Consider the following 11525-nt stretch of genomic DNA (forward strand, 5'->3'; position numbering starts at 1 on the left):
AAGAATTTTGACAGGTCATGGAGCGACCCTTTCTAAATTACACAAATACTCTTGGTCAGCTGCTGTTTTAATAGTTGTTATTCCTTTGCATTTTAGAGCTTGTAATGTATAAATGAAATAAGAATTTCAAAGGATGAACAAGGATTTTAATGTATACTTTCAAAGTGGACTCCAACTGATGCAATATTAATTCTTCAAACTCCGCTAGACCATACACAACACAAGATGTTTTGAGGATCTCAAGGTACAAAAACTTTAACTAGAGCACTGTATTAATTTTCCTTCAAAAACCAGGAAACGCACGATGAGGCATTGCATTTCGTCATAGTGAATTTAGTGAATTTTATCGCCTTTGTTGCATGTCTTCGACACCAACAGGACAGGACTTGATTTTTAGGGGACATTTTGATTTGAATTGAAAAATATTTTTCTGTCACGTACTGCAGTGCCGCTGCCTGGGGTGCTAGAGGTTATTTTTTTCGTTTGAAGAAATTGACTTCTTGCATAACAACAGTAAATCACAGGGCTAATGTGATCAGTGCTCTCCAGCTCCTCATGTGGGTTACAGTAAGCTCATAAATAGACTGATAGCCGCTGCCAGTGGCGGCTTGGATGCTAAGTCCGAGCTTACTGTTAAGATGTAAAGAGAGAACATCTTGTTGTCCCCTTATCAATGACATTCATTCATACATTCAGGGAACGAGAGCAAGAGATAAAGAACAAAGAAGATGAATTTAGTTGAAAAGCAACCCCAAAATTTTATATCGGCGGGTAGAAAATGAGAAATTCTAGGGGCAAGCAAGTTGCAAATGAGCGGCAGTCAAAAAATGGAACATGAACCCAAGGAACAAATGTTTTTGTAAGCACATACAACATTTCCTCCATAAAACGTGTAACTAGAAAGTTTCACGTTGTAGTTGCGCAACAAGAAATGGCAAAGAAATGTACTATTTAAGCAATAGAAAACGTTTTCTGTGTTTGCATAGCCTGTGTCTCGGGTTTGCATAATTGTCGAGAATTCTCCCATCCCCTTGATTGTTTATATCAGGCTATGCAAACACAGGAAAAAGTTTTCTATTGCTTTTATAAAATAATTTTCCCGAGAAAAATGCAAAACTCTTTGTTATGGCACTGATTAAAAGAGAAATTCTTACCAGTCACAAAGTAGTGTACACAAAGGCATGCACACATACTCAGTTCTTGTTTTGCAAAAGGATGCTTCGCAAAATATGGATTTTTCTCGCTTAAAATGTCAGCTTAAGCGAAAACAAAATTGACACAGTGTGTTTGTAAAGATGTTCCAAGTTTCAGCTGACGAAGGAATCGGTAAATATAGTAAACTGGTCGAGTTTTGAACTCAAAAACTTTTTCAAATTTGTGCTTGCGGGGTTAGCAGGCAAAAAACAAGACATCTTGACATCACAACTATGTTTACATACTCTCATGCAAACACTCCTCTCAGCTAATCAGAGCGCACATACTATCTTAGTTATTTTATAAACAAAATTTGTGCTGCGCGTTAAAAAAATTGTTTGTTTGCTAATTAGACCACTTGATTTTTTTTGCTGTTCTCGATGCCATCACTGAATTGCATTACATGACCTTTTTTGTGTGAGTAAATTATGAGTAATTTATTAATGAGAGCTTTGCTTTTAGCCAAATCTATTACTAATTGCGGCAAAACTTTTTTTCTTAAAGTCATGAGTTACAGCTACGCGATGTCATGTGATAGAAATGAGAGGCTTAAAGTTTATCGCGCTGGATCAGAAAAGTGTCCAACATTTGACGATGATGTAAACACAGATGAAGGTAAGTAAGTATTCTGTTAATGATGATCTACTTTAATGAAGTTTTGTCATTATATCTAAGAACTTCATCCATACCTACACCCTGAATTAAACTTTAACCTTAAATTTCCCACCCTTTCATGGTCCTTTCGAGTCTATTTCCCATGCCACCATAAGTCATTCACCTAAAATAACAATTCTGTATATGGTACGGGTTGAACTTGCTGCTCTTTCCATTCTTTTCTTTGTGTCTTAATGTAAGATTTGCAACTCTTAGTAACATTATCTGTCCACATCCACGCTTCTTCTTTATTTCCCAGGTATACGTATGTACCTAAGATGAGTGGACTGCATCTGTGGAAACAGCATTTTGTCCAAAAAATCTCATTCTATGATGTTAGCTTATTCTCTATGCAAAACTAAACGAATTGGGTCATAAAAATAATAGTCTCTTGTCTCAAGCAGGGTTGCGAAATGAGGCAAATTTTTGTCTTAAACAGGGGAAGGCCTCGACGGCACACGTCTATACTTAACGGCTTCCCTTAACCAGATAATTTCACAAGCGACTTAATCTCCCCTTTCCCTTCAGGGTGGCAAAGGGGGTACCTATCATGTGTCACACCGATTTTGCCACGTATCACGGAAAAATAAAACAAAATATTATCATTTGATCTGAGGAAATCAGAGGCCAAGGAAGGAGAAAAAAGGGCAAGAATTTGGTGTCATAACTATCTATTTTTATGTCTCTGCTTCTAGTTTAAAACGATATTAATCATCACAGAAATTTCAAAGGAAAATCATGCGTCACACCTTGTGAAAATAGTTAGTCACGCATCATGCTACTTGCCCAATCATGCCTCGCACGACTTATTTGGGCCCGATCACCCATCGCACTGATAATTTGGGTCCCATCACGCGTTACGGAAAGCCTCTTTGCCACCCTGCCCCTTGAAACTCCTGCCACGTACAGTGACGGGCACTCCGAAGGATAACGGGAAGGAGGTATTAATAATTTTATCTTGTTTCCAGTATGGCTAGTCACTAATCGGAATTTGTACTATCCACTTCACCAAGACTGGTATCGAAAAAGACAACAAACCATAGGAACAAAACCAGATGTTTGTTTATGGCAAACTGAGATTACTAACTCAGATAACTTAGTCGTCGAAGATCATCCGAAGTTTCAGGGAGTTTGCATGATTCATTTAAATGAGGTAGTTGAAAAGTAACTGTGTTAAGTTCAGTTAGATGCAAACTATCCATGACGTTCTCTAATAAAGAAGTGGCTTATGGAGCTACAACCAGTTGCAAAAATGTTGTTGAGACAGTCGGACGAAAAAACGATCTTTCTTCTTTCAAATCGCTGCTAGTCACAGGTCTGTGATATATAATACTGACCTCCCCCCTCCCTTTCATTCAAAGTTGTTCCTCCAAGTTTTGAGCATGGTCTTGCATTCACACATGTCCAATATACACAAACAGATACGATTCGTCAAACTGATGGTCCATTGGTACCAATAGTAAGATTGGTACCAATAGGAAAGGATGTCATTCCAATGGTTCTGTTGATGAATATGCATCTCATTAAGGGGACTTAGATTATTTTCTCATGTGGTCTAGCTGGGTACAGGGCAATTCCAATGGTCCATTGGTACCAATGGTACGATTGGTACTAATGGAAAAGCACCCTATTCCAGTGGTTCTATTGGTGAATATACATGTCATTAAGGGGACTTAGATTATTTTCTCATGTGGTCTAGCTGGGTACAGGGCAATTCCAATGGTCCATTAGTACCAATGGTACGATTGGTACTAATGGAAAAGCACCCTATTCCAGTGGTTCTATTGGTGAATATACATGTCATTAAGGGGACTTAGATTATTTTCTCATGTGGTCTAGCTGGGTACAGGGCAATTCCAATGGTCCATTGGTACCAATGGAATGATTGGTACCACTGGAAAAGAACCCTATTCCAATGGTTCTGTTGGTGAATATGCATCTCATTAAAAGGACTTAGATTATTTTCCCATGTGACCTGGCTGTGTACAGGGCAATTCCGAGGGTCCATTGGTACTAATGGTACGATTGGTACCAATGGAAAATGATGCCATTCTAATGGTTCTATTGGTGCAAAACAAGTTCGCTTTTACACCAAGTAAAAGCGCGCTATAATTTTTTACGAATATTCCTTGTTCTATAAGCTAATCATGCAGAACAAGTTCGCTTTTACACCAAGTAAAAATGTGCTAATAATTATTATAAATATTCCTCGTTCTATAAGCCAACCACCCAAAACAAGTTCGCTTTTACACCAAGTAAAAACGCGCTAATAATTATTATGAATATTCCTCGTTCTATAAGCCAACCACACAAAACAAGTTCGCTGTTACACCAATTAAAAACGCGCCATAATTCTTATGAATATTCCTCGTTCTATAAGCCAACCACGCAAAACAAGTTCGCTTTCACACAAAGTAGAAACACGCTATAATTCTTATGAATATTCCTCGTTCTATAAGCCAACCACGCAAAACAAGTTCGCTTTTACACCAAGTAAAAGCGCGCTATAATTCTTATGAATATTCCTCGTTCTATAAGCCAATCACGCAAAACAAGTTCGCTTTTACACCAAGTAAAAACGTGCTAATAATGATTATAAATATTCCTCGTTCTCTAAGCCAACCACGCAAAACAAGTTCGCTTTTACACCACGCAAAACAAGTTGCCTTTTACACAAAGACCACATGAGAAAATAATCTAACTCTCCTTAATGAGATGCATATTCACCAATAGAACCATTGGAATAAGGTGCTTTTCTATTGGTACCAATCATACCATTGGTACCAATGGACCATTGAAATTGCCCTGTACCCAGCCAGACCACATCAGAAAATAATCTAAGTCCCCTTAATAAAAAGGAACATTTACCAATAGAACCATTAGAATAGGGTGCTTTTCCATTGGAACCAATCTTCCCATTGGTACCAATGGACCATTGGAATTGCCCTGTACCCAGCTAGACCACATCAGAAAATAATCTAAGTCCCCTTAATGAGATGCATATTCACCAACAGAACCACTGGAATAGGGTGCTTTTCCATTGGTACCAATCGTACCATTGGTACCAATGGACCATTGGAATTGCCCTGTACCCAGCCAGACCACATCAGAAAATAATCTAAGTCCCCTTAATGAGATGCATATTCATCAATAGAACCATTGGAATAGGTTGCTTTTCCATTGGTACCAATCATACGATGGTACCAATGGACCATTGGAATTGCCCTGTACCCAGCCAGACCACATCAGAAAATAATATAAGTCCCCTTAATGGCATGCATATTCACCAATAGAACCATTGGAATAGGGTGCTTTTCCATTGGTACCAATCGTACCATTGGTACCAATGGACCATCGGAATTGCCCTGTACCCAGCTAGACCACAGGAAAAAATAATCTAAGTCCCTTTAATGAGATGCATATTCACCAATAGAACCATTGGAATAGGGTGCTTTTCTATTGATACCAATCGTACCATTGGTACCAATGGACCATTGGAATTGCCCTCTACCCAGCCAGACCACATCAGAAAATAATCTAAGTCTTCTTAATGACATGCATATTCACCAATAGAACCACTAGAATAGGGTGCTTTTCCATTGGTACCAATCGTACCATTGGTACCAATGAACCATCGGAATTGCCCTGTACCCAGCTAGACCACATGAGAAAATAATCTAAGTCCCCTTAATGAGATGCATATTCACCAATAGAACCATGGGAATAGGGTGCTTTTCCATTGGTACCAACGGAGACCCTTCTTATCACCACTAACACCAATGGAGTCTATTTGTGAGTATTGGACAACCCTCAAATTACGGTACAATGTCTCAAGTACTTTTGCAGCTGGTTGTAACTGTCAGGCGAGGAGTTTGTTTTTCCAGTGGCTTTAACTTGGCTCCTAGCTTGTTTTTACCAGGAATCAACTGGTATGGGGTATATTATATGATGTAGATAAAAGTTTCAGAGAACGTGATTTTTTTTCTCGCGTTTCCACAGTTGCTTGAAACCGTTGCTCTTACAAACTGAATTGGGTCATAAATGTCAACATTGCCTTTTGCTTTCCTGGAAATTGCATTAGTTTTACCTTCAGTGGACATACACTTTAATTTTAGTTCCTTGGCGCTGTTCTGATAAAACATAAGAAAGAAACTGCTTCGTTTTCTTCATAGTATTACATTACAGTTCTTCATTCCTGTAGTAGGAAAAAAATCTATGACCAGTTATTTGACTTATAGTCTGCAAAAGACTAGGATTGGAACCAAGAGAGGACGAAGGACCTTTATTCTCTCTTGGTTGGAACGTTCTCCTCGTCTTAATAAGGTGTAGCCTTTTTGGGTGTTAAATTGAAACCTTGATGTACAGTGTACAAAAAACCTTCTGTGCTTTGTAATCACAGGCTGCCAAGAGTTCCACACGCTCAAGAGGACAAGAAACAAGAAAAATAATTATTGACGAATTGAGCTCTTTACCCTGGGTTAAATCAGAACCCTTTCGATGCCAAGGAGGAATGTCACTCATAAGCTTTAGTATACTGGTGCACGCCATTAATGTCTACTTGAATGACAACTATCCAGAAAGCCCCCAAAAGTTTAATTTCCAGGCAGAACTGAAGGCTGCAAGCCACTGGCATTGGTTGGATGACGGAGAATGGTGTCTTGAACTTGGTCCTCATGATGATCGTCGCGTAAAATTTGCTGCGAAACAGACATTTGATAAATGGGCAGAAGAACTTACTAAAGAGAGGGAACAGCCGTCCCAAAAACCTAGAGCAGACAGCCGCTCTTCGGGTAGGGACGAAAGACTGTCAGGTAAACGAGCGGGGACATGTTCTCCTCGGTCATCTTCAGGAATTTTGTAAACTCACGAAATTTCTCTTTCCAAGGCAATGCTGCTTTTTGCGTTCCAGCCTCTTCCATCTTTAGGGCACCCGCTTCCAACCTCATCTTGTCGATAAATTTAACGTTTAGTAAACAATTTTTTCTGTTGCTGGTTGCCGTTCCTTGGATTAAGCTGGTCAGAGACTTTGCCGCCTAAAAGTATACATCAGACGCTTTTCAGTGACACAATGTTTAGTTGAATATGCTACGGTGCTCTTTTTGGCTATGCTATTTTTACTACTCCTATACTAATTTGTTACTAATTTTCGAAAATACTTTTTCTTGATAAATTTCTCTTTAAAACTTGACATTATCAAGATTGTTAATTTTTTTTACCCAGGTCAATGTTTATGGCCTTGAACTTTCAAGGTTACTGAAAACTTGTAAGGCAATAAAATAGCCTCCAATTTGCTATTTTTTGTTGCAAGTTAGTATCTTGGGATTTTTTTTTCTGCTTCCTCTTTTCATTACATTGTGACGACTTCAACCGGGGCCACCTAGGGACTTTCAGTCAATCAAAAACCGCTCCTTTAACAAAGAATTGGGCGTGCAGACTTCAACAAGAACTGTCCTATTCTTCGATTGGTTAGTTTCAATCCTAAATTTTTCGCCTTTTAGAATGGCTCACTCCTAGCGTGAGCCAATCAAAGACCAAGAATCTTGTTTTCTTTTTTCCTCGTGATCAAATTTAAATTTTTACTTGTTAACGTGCGTTGCCTTTTTGAAGGTGAAAGTCCGTAAGTCGAGAAAGTTGGATGTCCCTGATGCATATTTTCTTAAACTACACAATTACGATTTATTTTTATAAATAATTTCCCAGTTTTGCTTCCATATTTTCTTAAGACACCTTTTGATGCACAGCGAGTGCAAATATCATAAATGCCCCACCCCTTTAATGATGCCAGCTTTTCCTAAGCCCACCCCTTTATGCGTGCATGAAGACAGTGACCCACCCCCATCTTTTTTCAGCCGACCCCAACTTGTACTTTAGGATAAGTCCCTAAGTGTATACGACACACCGTTCTAAACCGCGAAAAATTTAGGATGGAAACTATAACCAATCCAGTTCCCGATGATCTGCACGCCCAATTCTTTGTTTAAGGAGCGGTTTTTGATTGGCTGAAAGTCCTTAGGTGGCCCCGGTTGAAGTCGTTACACTGTAATATTTGCCCTTTTTTCAGTTTTTTTTCAATAAACTGAAGTGATTATGAATTAAATTGTTCATTTTCTTTTTTCCTGAAGATCTTGAGGAAGGAATTTTTTCCTTGATGACGTATTATGACTTTGAGATGGAAAACGAATCAGCAACTACGTCTCAGTCTACTGTAAAAGGTAAAACGTTGTGAGGACTTGATGCCGCTATATTCGGCACTATGCTAAGAAAAGTCTCGATAAGCTTTAGTTACATGTAACATTATTAATATTGTCCTTCAAGTTGGTCTCTTTCATCATCCTCATGTTTTTTTCTTGCCACTTGCAAATATTAATTTTCAGGTACCAACTGCACTCCTTCCCCGACCTCCACATCTAGAAAAGGCTTTATAAATTGAGGAAATGTAAACGTGGTATAGTAATTAATTACAAGCCACGCGGCGAAATAAAGCTCAATAGGTGAGGCAAGTGCGGACTTCCCGGAAACCCCTTTTCTACTTTCCATAGCCTTAATTTTTGGTTTAACGTGTAGGTTCAACTTCCTCTAAAATTACAGAAAATGCCATACGCCAAGAAGTTGATCTCAAGATTGGGAGAAACACAGAACAAAAGAGGTGAGCCCAGCCAGTAATAAGCATTATGGCCGACATGGTCCATCTGTATTGAGTTATAAGCAGAATAATAATTTTTATTTCAATTTGAGGCCCAAAAACCTTCAAGCTCTCTATTGCCGGCACTAGCTGCACGTCATTTAAACTGCTATTAATAGTTTGAAAAAGCTAACGGACTTAAGTTACTTTGCTACCTTCTCGATCTTGGACGAAGACATCGGGAAGAGCAAAAAGTGTCTGCATTGGTTGATGATTTCGAGTAGTGCAACGTACCATTGTTTCGGCAAAGAAGTTGCTAACGGACCGGTCATAAATTAGAGGAGGGGAAGGACTGTTGCATTATTTTGATGCGCATGTTTTGGGCTGTTCCTCCCCTTTTCAGGTGCAGTAAAAATGTTGACCCTCCAAAATAGTTTCCATAAATTATCATGCCCCCCCCCCCCCCCCCCCTTCACCACCAGCCCAATCCCTAGGCCTCTTTACATAAGATACCATACTAGGCGTGTTTCAATGGACGCAATGAACCTATACACATGGCATACCACTAGAGGAGGGGATTGAAACAACATGCAAGTCTTATTCATCCTTCTATATCAAAATACACCACTACAATATATAAAACGAGAGTGGTAAGGTTAATCTGAGAGGAAAACCTTCCTTTTGGAAATAACACTATCTAACTACCCATAGCAAACTCAGAGGTTCCAAAATGTCTGCGTCTTTTGCCAACATCTTCATGGCTACGTTCATTTGTAAATGATGTACAGATGACATTGTTTCAATATGGAATGTCTTTAGTTAGAGGAGATGTTTCTAAGTTTATTGAGGAGAAGCAAATAAATACCACTTTGCAGCCTTGAAGAATTTACGCGAGATGAAATATCTGAAACAGAAACAAAGTTCTTAGATACTACTAAATACAAAGACGAAAGATAGAAAAAAATAGACTTCTCCCACCAGCACTTCATTTGCGCACGCATTTCGAACTCACTGAAACTTTTCAATATATATACGCGGAGTTTTCCTCATGTCACCCACCGGGAGTGAACTCCTTAGGGGTTTGTATAAGAAGAGGCCTTAAGACTTTGGAGAACTAACTTTTCAAACACTTGTTTACTGATTTAAAGAGGGAATAAAAGACTTTAAAGAACACCTCCTAAATAGCGGTAAACGTTATTAAGAAAATCTAATACAGAAAACTTTTTTATAAGTGAATTTTGTAGACAGAAATGACAAGCCCGCCAATAAACGTGTAAAGAACTGAACAAAATGCGTCTTGCCATTTGCAAGGCCCTGTTAGGGGAAAATTCCAACAAACGAATTGGCCTTGTGACAAGATTTTTGGAAGAGAGGAACTAAGGTAAAAGTGCTGGCTATGAGAGTGACTGAGTGTATCTTAAAATCCAGTTCAGGACTCGACTTTAGAAAACAATGTTAATGTCAAGTTTTTTCACATATTTACACCACTGCAGAAACTAATTGTTAAGTTATTGTAGTTGGTCACAAGATATAACGTTTTTATTCTCTTTTGACAATGCCGTACTTATCCTTTTATGTTTGTTGTTGTTGTTTATACGCAACTTAGGAGAGGTCTTGGGTATATGTGAAAAGAAGGACCCAGAAGTTACATCATGGACTGTTAAAACATTTTTTCTCCTCTACCTTCATCAGATTCAATAATATAAGTGTTAAGTATTATTTACAGAAAGTTGACATCATTCTAAGCCTAAGAAGATCGATTTCATTTATATTCCCTAACCCTAAAAACTTTGCATGAAACCCTCTTTTCTGCGTTGACATGAAATTTAAGGCCCTCTCTATATTTGCGTCTTCTGACTCCCCTCTAATTTATGACTGGTCCCTAAGCTGCCTATGAGACAATTAAACAATTATTTTGTCCGCCCATACTTAGCCCAGAAGTGATTATCAAAGTCAACTAAATTACTCACGGTTTTAGGTAAGAATGGTAAAAACCTTACTGTTAACGTCCAGGTAATAATTCAAACTCAGCAATACCGACCTACACCGGCGGTTCCTGAGGAGAAAGATAAGATACAATCAAATCTCAGAAACTGTATTTTGCTAAAAGTCCCGACTTGGATTTACTATTGTTTTTTATGCATACTCGCTGTTGGGCTACTCAAATCCTCGCACTGGCCTTAGTACTGTCAGCAATGTGATTGTTGTTTTTTTTTTAAATAGTTTTTGATATGACAGAAGCCTTCTTGTATTAAGCCATATATATACACTGCACATGCTTGTTTAACGTTTTTCGAGTTATATTAACCTTATCAATAACATATCCACCCATTTACCTACACAGAAAATATCAGGAAACAAGCCTGGAACTAGCTGAGTCATTGGCCCACTTCACAGTGGAAAGTTAAGGACGGTTGTTTATTCGACCGGCTAGACCGGGGGGCGCACCCCCACCCCCGGGCTGGACCTTCGTGTTATGGACACTGCACAAAAAGAAAACTTCCACAAAGCAATAAGTCAAGTCGTACGATATTTGAAAAATATTCCCCAAAACAAACTGGGACAATAAACCTTCAACCAAGCACCATGAAATTGAACTACAACATATGCAATTTAGCGGGAAAGATTTCACAAATGCTAATTGTCGCAGGACTGATCCTCAACAAAGTTCTTTGCTCTGAAAGTTTCATAACTTAAGCATCCTTTTAAACACAGATCAAAATTTTTGATCACCATTATCTCGATTTTTAACGTTTTTATAAAGTGGAATACATTCACGTAATTTAAAGTGGCGGATCAAAGACGGCGAATGCTTCCAGTTCCTTCTTTAATGACGTCATCACGACATCACTGCTATATAGACTTATAATGTGTCAGCCAACTACTTGATTTTATCAGACACTTTACTATTTATTAATAACCATTTTTCGCTTTATGGTGGCTTCCTTGAGGGGGATTTGGGTTCTGCCAATAAATGCTTCATAATGACGTCAATTGTCATAATTGTGTCAATCATGTTTTGCCTAACTATTAGAAATGATCAATACACCATTCC

General features: G+C 38.5%; 1 protein-coding gene across 2 annotated transcripts; it reads left to right on the forward strand.

The window, feature by feature from the left end:
- Positions 1-1685: 1685 nt before the first annotated feature.
- LOC140944153 (uncharacterized) lies at positions 1686-11211 on the forward strand. 2 transcript variants are annotated; one of them, XM_073393281.1, is made up of 7 exons: positions 1686-1809; positions 2817-3001; positions 6248-6659; positions 7971-8060; positions 8413-8494; positions 10839-10898; positions 10930-11211. In XM_073393281.1, the coding sequence occupies exons 1-6, from the start codon at positions 1701-1703 to the stop codon at positions 10876-10878; spliced, it is 918 nt and encodes a 305-aa protein (XP_073249382.1). In that variant the 5' UTR covers positions 1686-1700; the 3' UTR covers positions 10879-10898; positions 10930-11211. The 2 variants fall into 2 exon arrangements, with proteins under 2 accessions (XP_073249382.1, XP_073249383.1); XM_073393282.1 differs by having other exon boundaries at positions 8437-8494; positions 10930-11203.
- The last annotated feature ends 314 nt before the right edge of the window (positions 11212-11525 follow it).

The sequence above is a fragment of the Porites lutea genome, chromosome 7, assembly GCF_958299795.1.
Source record: "Porites lutea chromosome 7, jaPorLute2.1, whole genome shotgun sequence".
NCBI lineage: Eukaryota > Metazoa > Cnidaria > Anthozoa > Scleractinia > Poritidae > Porites > Porites lutea.

What these genes read in the sequence shown, in the direction of transcription:
- LOC140944153 (XM_073393281.1), top strand. Translation starts at nt 1,701, where the DNA reads ATGAGTTACAGCTACGCGATGTCATGTGATAGAAATGAGAGGCTTAAA. An exon ending in GTCTCAGTCTACTGTAAAAG is followed by an intron (nt 8,061 to 8,412) that starts GTAAAACGTTGT and finishes TTTAACGTGTAG; the next exon opens with GTTCAACTTCCTCTAAAATT. An exon ending in AGAAACACAGAACAAAAGAG is followed by an intron (nt 8,495 to 10,838) that starts GTGAGCCCAGCC and finishes AACAAGCCTGGA; the next exon opens with ACTAGCTGAGTCATTGGCCC.